The sequence below is a fragment of the Artemia franciscana genome, chromosome 15 (genome assembly GCF_032884065.1).
Source record: "Artemia franciscana chromosome 15, ASM3288406v1, whole genome shotgun sequence".
Taxonomy (NCBI): Eukaryota; Metazoa; Arthropoda; class Branchiopoda; order Anostraca; family Artemiidae; genus Artemia; species Artemia franciscana.
The window spans coordinates 18,166,681-18,184,991 of NC_088877.1; the positions used below are offsets into that span (position 1 = coordinate 18,166,681).

At 35.8% G+C, this 18,311-nt stretch overlaps 1 protein-coding gene across 3 annotated transcripts in view; it reads left to right on the plus strand.

Moving 5' to 3' along the window:
• Positions 1 to 1,003: 1,003 nt before the first annotated feature.
• LOC136036125 (beta-ureidopropionase-like) overlaps positions 1,004 to 18,311 on the plus strand; it is a 73,600-nt gene continuing 56,292 nt past the window's right edge. For all 3 annotated transcript variants that reach the window (XM_065718144.1, XM_065718145.1, XM_065718146.1), the window contains exons 1-2: positions 1,004 to 1,119; positions 16,786 to 17,002. In XM_065718144.1, coding sequence (XP_065574216.1) covers positions 16,905 to 17,002 — 98 coding nt within the window. In that variant the 5' untranslated portion in view covers positions 1,004 to 1,119; positions 16,786 to 16,904. The remainder of the gene's footprint in view (positions 1,120 to 16,785; positions 17,003 to 18,311) is intronic.

Genomic DNA, 18,311 nt, shown 5'->3' on the forward strand with positions numbered 1-18,311 from the left:
TGTCACGTACATTTTACAATAGTCTTCCCCATTTTTACACCCTTTTTTGACCCAAATTTTTTAGCAAATTCATAGCCGGCAGTGGAGCATTGACGATCGTGAATCGAGTCATAAAACCTTTTAATGGGTGGCAACTTTGTCTCACGTAGCCTTGAGGTGGATTTGTAGTACTCATACGGGTATATGCCCTTACACGTTAGCAAATCATACATATCATCATCTGGAAAGCGCTGTTTAAGGAGGGGGAAACTATTAAAATCGTCGCTTTTCTGTACTTGAATTAATTGACTTAATGACTTAGGGAAAACCTACTGGAATCTAAAAAACGGATTTTATTCAAGTATGTGTTGCCGCTATCATTTGTTTTCCATTGGAATTCTAAGAGCAGCACCTTCTCAGATGAAATAGGCATGATAATATAGGAAAAAGAACCATCTACCCATGCGCCGTCTACAACTTCACCTTTCCGCAAGCTCGTCAACGCTGTTAGTATGAATTTCAAATCATAGCTGGAATTCTGAATGTAAACTGATATAAAGTATTGCTGTTTAACATTCAAATTACAAGATTTATGTGCCAGTCTATGAAAGCTACCCCCTCTCCCTATAAAAAAGGATTACTTAAATTGTCGTGGTCGCGGATAGAACCATGATCCCACTCCTTATGTCCGTTATGAAAGATGTCTCGGTAACGTTTTACGAGTAAAGGATGATTGACCGCCACAGGTTTTTTTAAGCAATTCAGTTGTGGCTATTCAAAAGGTAAGATGTTCTCTAATGAGGTAGAAAAGGGCTATAAAAACAGTATAATGACGGTGGGAATATCATCAGAGGGAATAAAGAGTGAAGGTTTTAATAGAGTGGAAGAAGAGGGGAGTTAGTGTGCTCAGTTAGAATGGTCTAAAGCGGCTTAGCGCTGTTAAAATATATTAGTAATAGCAGTGACGAGTGATATCTTATGCAGCCTTTTTGCTTTTGTTTCTTTTATAAAATTTGTATTTTAGCTTGTAAATTCTACTGCTTGAAATCTGTTTCTCCAATCCTAAAGTATATTTTTTACAAGAGTGAAGACAGTGGAGTTATCTTTGCTGCTAGTAATGATGAAAGGCAGCAAATAAAGGTTAGTCATTTTAATAGTATGTCAATAAGCTTGTCACATTTTTGTGTATAATACGCTGCGAGTCAAACAGTTCGTGGTAACGAACTGAAGTAAGGAGTGACCCGGCTCAATAGTAACCAAAACTCTAAAAAATTGGGATTTGGATACCAATAGTTACATTAAAAGAATTGCATTTTAATGCTGATTTTAAATATATAAATTTCATCAAGTTTAGTCTTACCCATCAAAAGTTACGAGCCTGAGAAAATTTGCCTTATTTTAGAAAATAAAGGGAAACAACCCCTAAAAGTCATATAATCTTAACGAAAATAACACCATCAGATTGAGCGTATCAGAGGACCCTATTGTAGAAGATAGATCACGCAGGCGTGTTTATTTTTTTTTTCAGGGGTGATCGTTTCGACCCAGTGGTCCTAGAATCTTGAAAGAGGGCTCATTCTAATGTAAATGAAAGTTTGCCCATTTTAAGTGACCAAAAAATTGGAGGGCCCCTAGGCCCCCTCCCACGCTAATTATTTTCCCAAAGTCACCGGATCAGAATTATGATATAGCCATTCTATTCAGTGTAGTCGAAAAACCTTATAACTACGTTTTTGGGAACGACTTACTCTCCCACAGTCCCCGTGGGAGGGGCTGCAAGTTACAAACTTTGACCAGTGCTTACATATAGTAATGGTGATTGGGAAGTGCACAGACGTGTTCAGGAGAATGTTCTGGTTGGGGGATGGGTTGAAAGGAGGGGGATATGCTGGGGAACCTTCCATGGAGGAATTTATCATGGGGGAAGAAAATTTCCATGAAGGGAGCGCAGTATTTTCTAGTATTATTTAAAAATTGAAAAAATAATTATGAAAAAGTTTTTTCAACTGAAAGTAAGAAGCAGCATTAAAACTTAAAACGAACAGAAATTATTACGTATAAGAGGGGCTCACCTCCTCCTAATACCTCGTTCTTTACGCTAAAGTATTTGTAGTAATTTCAACTATCTAATCTACGGCTTTTGTGATTCAGGGGGTCATTCTCAAGAAATTGGGACAACATTTAAGCTTTAATGTAAAGAGAGTGGTACTGACGAGGAGGTGAACCCCCCCCCCCCCCATATACATAATAAAAACATGAGAATACAGAAGTTCGTTACGTAAGCTGATTTGTAAGTTATGTACATCTTTTACTAATAAAAAAGTTCGTAAAAAATAAAAAATTCTAGTTGCCTTTTTAAGCAACCAAAAAATCAGAGGGCAACTAGGCCTCCTCCTCTGCTGCTTTTTTTCAAAATCACTCGATCAAAACTATGAGAAAGCCATTTAGCCAAAAAAATAAATATCCAAATTTCGTTTCAATTATTCATCTGCGGAGAGCCAAAATCAAAACATGTATTGATTCAAAAACATATCAGAAATTAAATTTAAAAAAAATAAGTTTTCTAACTGAAAGTAAGGAGCGACATTAAAACTTAAAACGAACAGAAATTACTTCGTATATGAAAGGGGCTGCCACCTCATCAACGCCCTGCTCTTTACGCTAAAGTTTTTTACTGTTTTAAAAATCGGAGTTAAGAGAAAGAGTCAAACTTTAGCGTAAAGAGCGGGGCGTTGATGAGGTGGCAGCCACTCTCATATACGAAGTAATTTATGTTCGTTTAAGTTTTAATGTCGCTCCTTACTTTCAGTCAAAAAAACTTGTTTTTTTATTTAATAAAAAGAAAAGAAATGGTGAAATGGACAATAAATAATATTAGCAGATGAATATACCATTTCACTAGATATCCAATAAGGTAGGTTAATTACTAAAATTTGGCGGAAGAAAATTGTATATTTGACTTGTTAGAGGCTATTGACACTGATTCTTGATGGAGTAGTTCTTGAATGAGTTAAAAATTACTGATAGCGCCAGAATATAAGAAGGGGGAAATCTTTTTGTTCGAATTGTAGAGGAATGAGTAAGTTTCCTGCGCTAAACATAAGGAGCTGAGAGATAAACAAGAGTGGTTTCAGAAACCCAAAGCTCATTCAATAGGTGTTACAATATGTAGTATAATTGAAAATCTTTTATGTTTGTAGATTCCGTTAGTAATTAGTACTAAAAGCATGGTCCTGATCCACTGACTATCAAAAACCATTTTCTGGGTGGAGTTCCAGATCGGTATTTTTATTTTGTCGGCGCCGCTATGAAAATAAAAAGTTATCAGTAAAGGTAGATAATGAGCTTATCAGTTAGATCCGAAACGAGTCATCTGTAAACCCAAATTGCTGTCTGTGTTTGGAGCAAGGTTTCAAGTTCCCCTTTTGCTAATATATTTTGTATAATGTAAATCCCATGAGAAAGTTTGAGGCACAAGATTGTATCGAAAAAGATAGAAAGCTATTTGACTTACATCATACAGGCAATTTCAGATTAATTTGGAATACTGTAAAGGGGTGCAAATATGCTTAGGGTAGTTTTAAGAAACAAGTTCCCAGGAAATTTGGTCCCAAGAGGGCTAATGTAAATAAGAGGTGTTGCCCAATGCGTAATCCGAGGCAAGTGGTACAGTAGTGCCAATTCTTCAAAATATAGACAGAGGAGGGCAAGGATTTTTCCGAAATTTTTTAAATGAAGGTTTAAAAAAGGTATTTTGCAAAATCAAGGGATATTCGCTCAAATCGGGAGCATAAGTTTGGTGCAGACGTAAAGACACAAAAAATAGAATAGTATGTTCGATTTGGGGGGGGGTCAGAATTGACCAGGGGTTATTTTAGGCATTGAATTTGTGTTGATCTGACAATTATGACTTATGACTCTTATAAACGAATAGACTGGAGCCGGATAATCCAGTGTCTATCATGAAGGTGTGGTTTAGGTGGCTCTGATATTTCCTCTGAATATGCAAAGAAGAAAATTAGTTCCGTAACGAGTCTGTAAGTGGATGGACCAGATTAAGATTAGATGAGGTTGCAAAAAAAAACTATTTTAAACTTTCGGGTGTTTCTTTGGAAATGGCCAAAATAGAAGATTTTCACAGGGCGGAAAAGATGATGAATTTTTGTCAGTATTTTGGCCTCAAGTAAGTTGAGGCTATGGTAATGTTTTAGCGGACGATTTTCAATCACTTCGTTCGTAAAAGTTGGTGTTTGAGATCTTGTGCTTAAACCCAATTTCTAAAATTAGTCTTCTTAATCTTTTGGAAAACAACTTTTCGAAGAAGAATAAAGGGCGAAATTAAAGCCTAAAACGAGTGGAATGAAAGTCTTGTAATTTGAAAGGAACAGAAATTGATATAAACGAATATATGAAAACAAAAACGAAAAGAAATTCAAATTAAATTTTTAAGTAAAAACTGTCTGAAGAACAGTTTTTCTTCGTTCATTATAACTCTGTAAATTAAATACTGCTGAAGCTCACAGTAATTTTTTTTTTTATGTTTAAGTGTATTTGAAATAAACAATTATCTTTTAAATCACTCGTTTTGACAGTAGTAGATTGGCGAATCATTTGTAGGTTTGGCGATACAAAATTTACTACTTCAATAGACTTAAAATATTGCTTTTAAAATTACCAATCGGGGTTTTCAAAGTTTTTTCTTAGACATATATTTTCTATACTTTTAACCTGAAATGGATTCAGAAAAAAATATAATGATGAATGGAAGTATGGTTCTAATTTTAATTAAACTAAACCGAAAGTCACAAATGAAAAAATTCAAGTTTTTCTCCTTTTACCTTGATTAGTATTATAGTATTTCTGATTTTGCTTTCACTGAAGTGCAAATGACACTCTGGGCTTTAGGGGCGGTAATCCCACTTTTAATTATGGTAATTCATATTCATTTTAAATCGGACGTAATTAGATATTTTAGATTTTGTGTATTCATCCATAATATTTTCTGCTCGTTTTAAGTTTGAATTGATTATTCATTTTAATTATTGGCTGTTTGTTTTTTCTAATTTTTGTTTGATCATTCACAGAAACTTCTATTTGCTTTACGTCTACATAGGCTACTATATAATTTTGATTCCGCAGGCTTTTTGTTTCTGTATCACTCCTTAGTGTTTGAACAAGCTGTGTTATGTGTTAATTTTGGCATAATTATATTTTTTGTGTTTTTGAAGTTATTTTGATGAATCTGTGTATGTTTTTCTTCTTCTTTTTTTTATCAAATACCTATTTTCGGTAGTTTTGGTGTCTGTTAACAAAAGTAGCTCCTAACTTTAACTTTTGTTAGCATTGAAGATTTTCTTGTCAAAATGAAGATTCTAGTCACATAGAATTTTCCAGTTAAATGAAAGTTTATTTGTGCCCTATTGGCGAAGTAAAACAATAATCCTGACCGGCCATGTTGAAGGGCTTAACGACGTTTCAACCGGGAAGTGTTTATGAAAGTTGTGCTGTAGGTTCTCCAGAGCACAAAATAAAGTTCATAATGGGAATTAGGGTACTAGTGCTGATACTTGACTTAACTCCTATGCCAAATTAAGTGAATTTCGATTTGTTATGGTAAACACTAAAAAAAATATCTTTCTGCAGAGCTGGTATAACAACCCCTCTAACTCCTGTAATTTTTGAGATGGCTCTCGAAATGGCCATGTTTCATGTCACATGATGCTTTTTTCTGGCATTGTCACTCTGAGTTTGTCATAATTGGGTAAATAAAAAAGTATTGATCGAGTGATTCTCGGTCATCAAACTACGACCATCAAATAAGCTGTTACAGATTAAGGGTGACAAAGCTACGGTGCTAAAATACGATTCTTTGTAATCCTTGTGATGGGGAACTGTAAATCCCGGTCAAGAGTTTTCGACTGTGGTAATTCGAGTATTTTTTCCTTCTTTTTTTTACCTGCCACCAAAAGTGTTTTCAGGCGTCATTCCGAATGATGTTTTAAAAGTTGTGTGTGATGTTTGGAGAGCTTTCGACTGCGACAAACATGCACAACCTCTTTCAATAATGGTCACCATGGTCTGTCTAGATCACTGTATTGAAATTTATACAGTATAATCACAACTCAATAATGTTTGGCTACTACAGTTTTGAAAAGCTCCTCCCATTTCCCCTCCTATCAAGAATTCAGTGTATATCTGTCAATCAGTGAATGATGTTGAGAATTTGTATCATTCATGATTGTGGAAGCAGAAAGAAATTGGGCAAGCTGGCGAAGTGGTTCGCTACTGCTCCATCTCACAGGCATGACTTAACTGAGTGGCATATACTGGATTTCTAAAGGGGGAGGGTTAAATTAAGTTTTAGCAAATAAGGAATTTTCTAGTGCTAAATTCTAATCAACATTGCAATAGGGAAACAGCCAGAATTTCGTAAATAGATAGTAATTTTGCGCCCTGGAGTGTCAAAACTCTTTTCTTATTGGCAAGGAAAAATGTTCCCATTTTTTTGTCCAAGGCATGTTTGGAGCCAGAGGGAGGGGTGTGGTCCCTCACCTGGTCTGCTAATGGCCTTTCTCGAATAATTTGCTGTAGCTTAATTATTAAGCTTTAATATGACATACCAAAAGACTTGCAGATGCCAAAACAAATGATTTATGTCATGCGCATTTCTAGGATTTTCTTCTTTAGAGAAAGCGGCGGGGATGAGTTTTTTTTCTTTTTTTATTTGATTCTTTACATTTTGGTCTTTTGATTGTTTACATTTTGGTTAGTACTGCAAAAATAAAGGCAACTGCGAGCCAATTCCTGTCCAGGGAAATAATTTGTTCAACTTCCTTTCACAAAAAAAAGGTGAAGCTGACTGGGCTTACCACGACTCACAAAAGCAATAGGCTTCTGTTGGAACAAGAGAATGAAGACTTCAATGAATTATCTGACAGCCTCGAAAGCTATACTTTTACATATATCGTTGGTTTTGCTGTTACGAAGTGGCTCACTTGGCACAAGCGTCCGATGTGTGCTTCAAAGTTTATTCAAGACGATTGAAAAGTATCTGACGAAACTTGTTCTTTTATAGCAGAAAAGGCCTACGAGCAATCAAGCCTGGATTTACCCAACCTTCCAGCTCCTTCGCTAGGTTTTATTTCGATTCTGCAAGACTGTGACTCCATTTTCCTCAACAGAAATTCTTGTTGGAAACCGGAACTAATCCATCGAATTAGGCTTGAGTGCAAAGATCTGAACTGAGAAACTGGCTGCGAGGACTTTCCCCTTGAATAATTTTTACGATATTTTTTGTGCCCATGTGCACATTACGAAGTAAAATTTAAGAATCGGGAATCAAGAGACACTTATCAAGGAAAATAAGCTAGCAAGTAATTATTTTAGTTTTAGAAGTATAAATATTTGACTATCTCCTTTTTTGATCAGAGGCAGAATTTTTAAAAACTAAGTGTTTGACTATCTCCTTAATGAGCTCCTCAGTACTAAAGACAATAAAAATTAAAACCAATATGAATAAACATATGTGAAAAAAGAAAGTAACTATATTTAATTTAGCTGCAAGTCTGTATCCATGTTCATAAACTTTGAGAAAAAAAACATAAAACTGTGCAACTGAAATATCAATGTGAAGCGCCAAATTTTTCTAAACAAATGTCATCATGTTATGCCATTATTCAAATAACGCTTATTTTTAACTTGATTGTCGTTACAAATTTATTCTTTGTTTTTCTTTCAATTCTTAAACCAATGATATCTTTACCTTTTGTATTATTACAGCCATACCAATTCTTGTCCTTTCCTTTTTTATCTCTTCAACGTATTTCATTCTTCCTTATCCCCTAGACTAGGCCCATTCTATTGATTCATGTATACGAAGGCTTTAGGCAGTGAGCTATCAGTTCCCATCGTTTGCGTAATAATTATGTTGTTGAGCCGCTGCGGGCTGTATTACAGAGCTGTATGTTCCTCGCAGTATATCAGTTATGCTACTGAACTATGAAGATATCCTCAATCTTAGCAGATTGATTTTTCGTTTCATTTTCCGAGACTTGTAAATACGTATCATAGTTCGGTCTATCGTTTAAGGAGAGTAAAAGTAAAATACTTGTGTTTGACTCATGCTCTGAACAGCCCTCTTCTGCTTCTACTCGTATTGCATATACGCTGTCGGCTGATATTCATCAGTTTGCAGAAAGAGTTCATCATAGCTACGAATTGCTTGTGGGTAGTAAATTGTTGCTTTATCGCTTAACATTGGAGCACCTATACAGTGTTTTTATTCTGCATGCTATCTCATTATATCCCTTCTGGTCCATCATATTGGAAGGGGACAAAAGAACTCCTCGCTCTTATTATTATAAGTGTTGTTAGTATCTTCTTGATCTTACAACTTTGACCAATCAGTCCAGAATAACAGCAAAATATTGAGCTATAGATTCTCTGACCGCTTTTGTTTTTGGTAAAATGAAGTGGAAGATCAGTTGACCCGAATCATGATTTTTCTTTTGTTTTCTTAAGTGTAATCTATCTGTCAGTTTTAGTTCGTTTTTGTATTTCATCGTGTTTTTTCCTTTTTTTATTTTATTTTTGCTGCTAGATACCTATTATGGTTTGCCCAAGTTAATAAGTTATTATAAGATAAAAACACATATATTGTTTAACTCTATGACAAAACTCTCTTATCATCTGGTAACTAGGTTCTAATGTTCTATACTAATATATCATTCGTGGAGTTCCATTCCTCATCAAAGAGATTAACCCCGTAGACTGCAAATCTTTCTAGCAGACATGTTTTACGAGTAATAAAAAAAAAGTATTCTGAAAAAAAAATCCAAGAAAAGTGAAGAGTCATAAAAAAATTATATTAATGCAAGGAAGAACTAAGTCAAATAATAAACCAAACATAAAACGAACATAAGTTAACATGAATGAATAAATAAAACCCAGAACGGACAGAAATTAAACTGGATAACCTCATCAAACATTTGATAAGAGATACTGCTCTGGAAGAACAGATGAAACCTAAAAGGAACAGATGGATTTTTTGCTTTACTGAAAACGATTTGTATTGCTAAGAGTGTGGTTTTGTCCTAACATCAACCACAACTAAACAACATCACAAAGCTAATCATGAGTGGGGCTATTATCAAGACCTGGGGGTTCATTTATCATAGGAGATTAAGATAAGGTTAAAGAAAAAAACTGTGGAAAAATGAAATTAATTGCAACTGCAGGCTGCCCTTTGATGGAAGTACATAGAGATAAAGGATTAAGAAGTACGAGTAATGACGTTTCGTGAAATTTATCTGGAACCAACGTCTATAGTATATGATACTAGTTCACCCCTTGCGATCGAGAACGCGTCAACTAGGTGCACATTAGAAGGTTTTCCCGTGTGATGTACCTTTAAGGGGTGTTTCATTTTTTTTTTTATTTAGTTTTCATAGCGTGGTGTTTAAACTCCGAGTCAGAATCAAGAAAATTTGAGACGGAGAGAACTCCTTATTTCAAATAAGTAAGCAAATTATTTTATTTGAACTTTATCTACCGCGCTATGACAACTCAACCTCGAGCCCCCAAAAATGCAAAGAAACTACTCCCAAATTCATATTCCCGAAGAAATATTCCCGAATTCCTTGTTGTCTTCTTTCTTATTGTTTGTCTTACTTTACCTTTTGGTTGCTCAACTTGACATGTTGTGAGAATTTTCTAGAGGGGTAATTGTCTGCGGGGGCATTCTACGAGGGGGAATGGGGCCAGACATCGGGACTATCGATTCCTCTTTTAGGGCTTCTGAAAGACTGCACAGTAAATTGCGGTGTATTAAAGGGATATATATTATCGAACAAAGTTTGTATTTATCAAAATCAACAACAGTAAAAAGAAAATCCCGGTAATCATCAATATTGTAGGAAAAAAAAATTTCTGAGAATAGTTTTATTTGTAATTTTTAATTTAATTTTACAATTTTAAAAGCACCGTTTTTTTTTTTTTTTTTTTAATTTCCTGTTGATGCTTTTTCATTCAAACATACAGAAGATCGATGCCCAAATAAAAATTTGAAAATAATATTCATAATTTTTGCGGCAATTTATTTAGTTTGTTTAAGCAAAATTTTGAATCGATGATTTAATAAATGATTCAAAAATTGATTGTTTAAACATTTGAAAGGAATGTGTTTAAAAGGAAGAGAGTACGCATACAAATTTGTGGCATATCGGACTGATGACGGGGTTTGGGTTTCGCTAAAGTAGCTAAGTTAGAAGTAGTTCAGCTAAGATATTTTAAGAGGATTTTGTGCTGGAAGGATTCATTTAGTTAATACTGAAAGGAGATTTGGGGCTTTTCCCTTTAAGGAGCGCCAGATTGGTTAGAATGGTGAAATTTTGGGAGAATATAATTAGGCCGCCTAGAGTTTGTCTTCTTAAATCAGCTTATTTGAAGAGTTTGAAGGACGATAGATATAACTCGTGGCCAAATCAGGCCAGGAAACTACTGAACCTTTGTGGCCTTTCGGACATGTGGAATAAGCAAAAGGCCTAATGGATGAGAGCGTGTCATTTTGGAAGGAAGTCCAACAAACTCTAAACGATCAAGAAATCCAAGAGTGGCAGTCCCATAAGGACCAATCTATGTCTTTTGGGTCTTACTCCCAAGCCAAAGAGTGTTGGGGGAGGAGGTTTATTTTAAATTTGGGTTAAATAGAGAGGATTTTGAGAATTTGTTGCAGGTAAGGGAGGATTATTTGAATTAGGAGAGAGAAGAAAATATTTGGGAAAGTTTGGGTCGGTGGTCGGCCTCTACTTTTGCCCTATGTGTGGATGTGTGAATGAGAATCTCTTTCATTTTGTATCCGAGTGTGAAGAGCTGTCTGAGTTGTGGAATGAATGTTTTGGACGAGTGTTCGGGAGTATATGTTGGTTAATTGAGTGGATGTCTGAATGGAACGCATTTGCTATTAAACAGTTGTGTAATTTTTTTCGTTTAGGGATCAGACACAAGGAATTATGTTTGAGGGGATAGTTCGTTAAGGTTTTTAGGAATCGTATTTTATTATGATTTTTGCTTGTCGGTTAAAATGCTGGATCTTGTTGTTTTTTTGTTTTTTTTTTGTTGTTGTTGTTTTTTTCTTGGTTTATGTTATTTAAAGTTGTACTTTGTTCCCCGAGCTTTGTTTGTAGAATGTATTTTGTGTTGCTATGGCTTGCTGGCTTTTTGCAATAAATTTTATCTTTATCTATTCATTATTTCAAATTTTACAGCTATTCGTTGGATTCTCAGCATTTTCTTTATTTTTTAATGTGGTAATGATAATTGAGAAACTATTTAGAATATATTTTGCTGTCAATAAAGCGCAAATGACACTTTATTCTTAAGAGGGTTTAGGAAGGCTGTACCTTTACTCTTATTTGTCGTTATTTATGTTCATTTTTAGCTTGGCTTCATTATTCATTTTAATTTCTGATTTTTAGTTTAATTTTTCATGCATATTAGCTTCTGCTCTTTTTGAGTTATAATTACTGTATGACTTCATTTATGCTCGTTCTCTGATTTTATATGGCTTTTTACTTTTCATTGAAAATATTTTATTTTAAACCGTTTTTTTTAATTAATTTTTCGTTCGTATTTAAATAGATACAGGATAATTATTGGTTAATTATAGTAACTCAGTAAAGTTCTTCAGTTTTTGTGGTTAAGAACTAGAATGTTTGCTTTTGATTCAAGTTTTGTGCAAAATGTGAATGTTCAGTCAAAATGTTCAATCATCAGTTGTTTTCAGTCCCCCCCCCCCATCCCAAGACCGCTGAAGTCTTAATTCGTTTTTTTCAAACCATTCCTGAGATATTGAAAGTAACGAATTTTGAAAACACGGGTGCACATGAAGCCTTTTAATTTATTGAGTTACGATGTCATTTCGTCTTACGATGTCTTACGATGAAGCCGTCCTGGCCGATTGGGTTGGTGCGCTGGATTCGGGATCCTTTGTCAGAGATGATGCGGGTTCGAGTCCCGCTGTACCCAATTCTTCAGTTTGGGACGGGGGTCAGTGGCGTGACTCTGTAAGCTTAGCCAGAGTTGACCCAGCTCTAAATGTGTACCTGAAGAAATCTGGGGAAGGTAAACAGGAAGGGTGTGCGAAAGCACAGGAAGGGTGTGCGAAAGCACAGGATGGCTGGCCCCCAACCCCCAATTGCACTTCCTGGCTGAAGAGCCAAGAAACTGAGATCAGCGCCGCCGGTAGGGACTGTAAAGTCTAGTGCCGTATCCTTTACCGATGTCATTTCTGGAGCTAACATCTTGAAAGCTTTTGTAAATTTTGACCTAGTGAACGATTCCTAAGAGTCCCAAGCTGACTGAGCAGTTAATGCCGAACATACCTGTCGTTTGCACTAAAACCTATGTGTGAAAATTTGGTAGTCTACGTAATTTAGGGTCATTGCTACTGGGATTGTAGGGTCCTGTCGGCCCGAACACAAGCTAATAAGGCCTTTTAATATTTTCGAACAAAATGTTTGTCTTAAAATTTGGATCTGATGCTATGGGCGGTTTTTTTTTTGGGGGGGGGGGGTTACACGCGACTGAAAAGCAACATGGGAGGGAGGCTGGTTACCCTCCAGTTACTTCCAGCCCAGAAGAAAAGCCACAGAACTTATAGTTTCTATTCAAATCAGCTTCCTTCCAAGTTTCTAAGCCTATACAAAGCGATCTGGGGGGGGGGGGGCAATGCATTTAGGTACGTGGCTCTTTACTAAGCAAAGCTATAGTGTTGCCTCTGATAAAAGTGAAACTATTTTGAGATAGTAAATGTTATGCCTACCCGACCCCTGCTCCCCTTGTTAAGTTGAAACCTTGGAGTGATAATAGCTCAATAATTAACGTCCCTGAATTCTTAAAACCTCTAATTGAATAATAGATTATATGAGAATAAGAGAAATGTAAGGAAAGTAGAGAAAACATTAAAATATGAATTAATGACACATGGATAAAATGCCGAAGATCCGGAAGATGCAGCCAGACGGCATAATAGTAAAATATTGTATTGGCATGTTAAAAATTGGAAGGAAATAGTCAATAATGACTTCTCCCAGTTAAAGATGGGACCGCGGCCTCAATTAGTGATTAGAAAGTAGTTAAAGAAGAGGTGGGCAAACATTTTGAAAATGTGCTAAATGTTACATTTTGTAAGTGGAAGAAGACTAAAAAACCAAAACCAGTGGAAGTAGACTAAAAAACCAAAAAATGATTAGGCTCCGTGTGCTGAGATTGTGGTAAATGAGTTTTTTTTCATATGGTGGTTATGAAGTTAGAGATAATTACTGAAGATTATGAATGATTATGAATACTGAAAATTTTTAGAAAAGGTGAATTACCTAATGATTTTAGGAAAACTCTAATTAAGTGAGTGGTTATAAAAGTGAGTGCGGTAATTGTAGAGACATCAGCTAGGAAGCAAATTACTTAATCTATTATGCTTTTTAGACCTAGATATGCTGCAGATAAAGTTTAAAAAGAAGAACAGTGGAGTTTTAGGAAGGGGAGAGGATGTGTCGACCAAATTTTCAATCTTATATTAATAATTGAGAATTGCTTGAGTCATCAGAGTCCTTTAATCTTCAGTTTTGTAGATCATGAGCAAGCATTTGATTCAGCGGATAGAAGAGCTTTAACAAAGGTCCTTTTCTTGTATCGTATGTCAGGTAAATACATGAAAATGATTAGTGCTACGTACGATAACAACATCGCTGCAGTTAAGGTTGAAAACGAAGTTGATAATTGGTTTCATATTGAATTAGGAGTTAAGCTGAGTTGCACTCTGTCCCCATGTATGTGGATCATTCTGGTGTTGTTGTTTTTTTGTTGTTTTTTTTGTTTGTTTTTTTGTTGTTGCTTTTTATTTGTCAATGATAATCATAGACAGCGCAATCGTGTTGGCTTAATAGAGAGTGAATTGCACTAGACTTCCGATGGTACTTTCTAAATCTCTTTAGTTCTTCTGGCTTCCTTTAGTTCCTTCTGAATTACTTCAGTCCTTCTCCTATGTTAAAGCTCTCCTCTGACTTCCTTTGATCCCTTCTGATTCTGTTAGTCCTTTCTGACCTTATTTTACCCCTACCAATATTATTAGTGCCTTCTGACTTGGGATCTCTAGTATCAGCTTCTTTCAGGTGTTCCAGATTACCTATAGTCTCTTCCGACCTTCTTTAGTCACTAATTAGACTTCTTTAGTTCCTTCAGACACCCATAGTTGTCCCAGTTAAAGATTCAACATCTCCTCATCATGCCCTAATAGTTTAGTTTCAACTTGGTAGTTTAAGCCGTTTCTGAGATATTGCTGATGTGCCCTTTTGATAACCTGCATGCAGAGAGTGTGTTTTGATTTAGTCAAACGTTCCCCTCAACAATCCCTGAAAGTTCTACCTTCTCACCATTAGCCTTAGTAATAGCAGTACAAGTAGCAGAAACGACAGTAGTAGTCCCACATAGACCATTTTCATTAGTTCAACATCCCGCTCAACATGCCCAGAAAGTTCCAACCTAATGCTTTAAGCCGTTCCTGAGATCTTTCTGATACGCCCTTTTGAGATCCTGAATATACATAGTATCTTTCAGTTTAATTCAACTTCCCCCTCTAAATTCCCTGAAAACTTTTCCTTTATTAACAGTACTGTATGTAAATAGTGGCAGAACTTACAGCCTTTTCCCAAGGGGCTCTAGGGGTCATGTCAACCATGGAGGTATAGCTATTGAACTTTTCTTCTATTCATTGAGCATGCCAAACCCTCATAATCGGCTTTAGAGATCTACTTGTATGGCATGCCGGATAAACACATTAAAGTGATTGGCGTTATGCACGAGAACACTCCTCTCAGCATTCTCTGAAAGCTTCACCTAAATTATCGTGGCCTTTTTGGACACCAAGGGTCAAACATGCCTCCTTTTGCGATAATAAATACAATATGTAAGCAATGGATAATCTCATAACTTTCAGCCCTTAACCTATGGGCTCTGGAAGGGGGTTTGCCATCCCCAGAGGTATACTAATTTGACTTTTCAACTATGCTGAACAACACGGTTATCTGAAAATATTGATTTGTTAGGAGTTTCAGAATCTCATTTCGCAGGGATAGGAAACATGAAATTAGATGATAAAGAATTTATTTACTCAGGTAGGAAGGATGGGTGCATAGGCGGGGAGTAGGGCTCATGATGATTAAGGAAGCTTCCCAACTACATCTCAGGAACAGCTTAGAGATGTTTAAAGATGTTTAGGGATAAGTTGAACCGGCCAAAAGATCAAAATAGTTTAAGTGCATCCAGGTTGTCAAAAGGGTGTTGGCGGGGCATATTAGGACTGGCTAGGGTAAAAAGTACCAATTTTCAGAGAAAGTTTATGTTGTCATAAAATCATATCAAAAGGCAAAGGCACTTTGTGCATGCTGGTTGTTAAAGAGACGTATCACAACTACGCATGCTCCTCCTCCAACCCAATCTATTCAGAGCCTCCCTCTTTACACCCTCCAAGGAATTTCTCATTTCCTTTCCTTTTTGTAATCTTGGTTATGTTGTTTTGTTTTTTTGTTGTTTTTTTTTCATGTTACGAGGAATAAAACCACATGGCTAAAAAAAATGATTGCTTTCGATAAGTTGAAAATTTTGAGTGAAGATAATGTAAATCTAGTCTTGACTGAGCTTTGAAGGTACTTTTGCATTTGGGTCTCATTCAAAACCGAAAAATTTTTAAGCCACCCTGTAACAGGTTTGCATCTTCTAATTAAACTAGGTAAAGACTGTGAAGACAATACCTCCATACGAATTGGACATGTAGAATAAGATACTAAGAATTTACAAACGAATAACATTAACAAACTATAACTTGTAAGAACAGAAGTAAAAACTCCTCCCCTTCCCCTATGAAGACCATAGATGCATCAAAAGTGCAGTGTCTTTGAAAGATTTGAAAATGCACGTATATAACTCGTGGTGAAAAAAATTCAGACATCTGTTTCCCCCCTCCCCTTCTTGAAACTGCAGTTTGTGTTCCTTCTTGAATAATTCTTGCGAGCCTTGTGACCAGCAATGATAAGCAATCGTGGGATCTGTACACATAATACTTCGATATTTGGGATCCAATGGTAACAGGGAAGCTATATTATTGAAACCTAAAGAGAGATGGGTAAGGCACATGGGTACTTATGTATTATACCGTCAACACTCAAGTGCTTCATTTAAGAAGAACCTAAGTAGAAACGGTTTCATTCATTAGTTTCTTTCAGCTTAGCGTGAAACAAGACAAAGACAAGTGACAGAACAGATGGAAAATATATAATTTGGGTTATATATTTACACATTTGGGGGCTGGGTGGGGGATGGGGGTGAAGTATTTGGACAATGTTAAGTTAGAAACAATCCTCACTTCATAATATGCAAAATAATCGTACGTGATACATTTTGCATGCAAACTTTACCCCCCTCCTACCTTTTTTTGCAAATACATAGCCCAAATTTCTTTCTAAAGTATTATATTCTCATCGTATTTTGTGATGTTTCATTAGGATTGATCTTCAGAGAAACAGGTTCTACTTAAACGAAGCACTTGAGTGTTGGCGGTATAATACATAAGCACTTGCACATATTTCAAAGTTTCTTTCTCGTATAATGAATGCTGGGGAGGATTACGGTCCTTCCCAAAAAAAGTTGCATGTAAATCGCCCTTTTTTTGTTGGTTTAACTGCAATTATTTCAATATTTCCAGATTGCTTTAAGGAATGGGCAATTTGCCTAAACGCCTCACTTTTTTTTCAGCGCGCAATGCAGAGGCACGCAAGTCAATACGTCTGGTTTCGTAAGCTCTATATCAACTTTTCAATCTATACTAGAAGAAACGTGTTTTTTCCTTTAAACTAACTTTGTGGTGCTTGAAGATGGACGAATTGTATAATGTTGATGATATATTAAAGAAGTACATACCCAAGGAAGAATTAAAAGAGGTGAATCGGATTATTTATGGCAGAGAATATGAGTAAGTTTTACTTTTTTGTATAACGGTATCGAGGTCATTAACAAGTACGGCTCGTAGCGAATAGGTTATTTTGTCTTTCCTTGTATGTTATTCGATTTTTATTAGATAATCTGTTAAAATTCTAGTTGAGCGACTTTTTTGCTATCTCAGAAAGGGGTTAGGTTAGGAAAATGAAACTTTCAGGGATGGGTCTACAGGCTAAAGTATAGGTCAATGTAGGTATTACCGGAACAATTTTTGGGTCATGAAACTATTGTTAATAGATGCCTTTTGACTTTTTGAACATCTTTTCTCTCTTGCGAAACTACTGCAAACTCACCGTTATGGAGTTATTCCAGCCCAAATATTCTTGTATTTATACATATAGAATTGCAATCATTTCCGTTCTCGTTGATCGAAAATTTGAAATCGCTAACGTTTTAAGACTGAAAATTGCTCTGTAGCTTTTAGAGACAATTTTTTGTTAGGTTAGGTTGAGTTTGTGGTAGTTTTGCAAGAGAGAAAAGAAGTTCAAAAAGTCAAAATGCAGCTATTAACAATAGTTTCATGACCCCAAAAAATTATTCCGGTAATACCAACATTAACCAAAGTATATCCCGGGAAAGTATTTTAAAGTACACACCTCCACTCCTTCTCCCTCTAGAGAGCCCTGAAATTTGCCTACATGACAGGTCTATACCTATTGAAATTTTGACAAAACAACATTTAACTTAATTTTCAGTTACCAGTTGCTTTTTCTCTGCCTTTAGTTCTGAAAATGCAATTCCTGTTATTTGAGTAGAATTCTGAGCCATAATAATGTTTTTTTCGAAATTTAGGAAATGTATTTGCATATCTTTAAAACCTTATAAATTGGGATTGAGCAAAGTTGTGAAACTGAAAACAATTTTGTTTGTTGTACTTCATTCAAGCAGAAGGTCTATTTTGCAAGGTTTCACTTTTATAACAATCATATTTTGAAGGTTATCAAAGGTCAGGGCCCTCTAGAGGGAGGTGTGGAGGCAGGTACTTCAAAATACCTTCCCGGGACATGCTTTGGTCAATGTTCCTATTACCTGAACAATTGTTTAGGGTCATGAAACTATTGTTAATAGATGCATTTTGACTTTTTGGACATCTTTTCTCTCTTGCAAAATTACCGCAAACTCACCGTTATGGAGTTATTATATATTTGCACATTAGGGGGGGGGGGGGGGTAAAGCATAGCATATATTAAATACAGCAATGGTTAGTTTACGTATTTAATATATGCTATGCTTTACCCCCACCCCTCTGATGTGCAAATATATAGCCCAAATTTGTTTCTAAA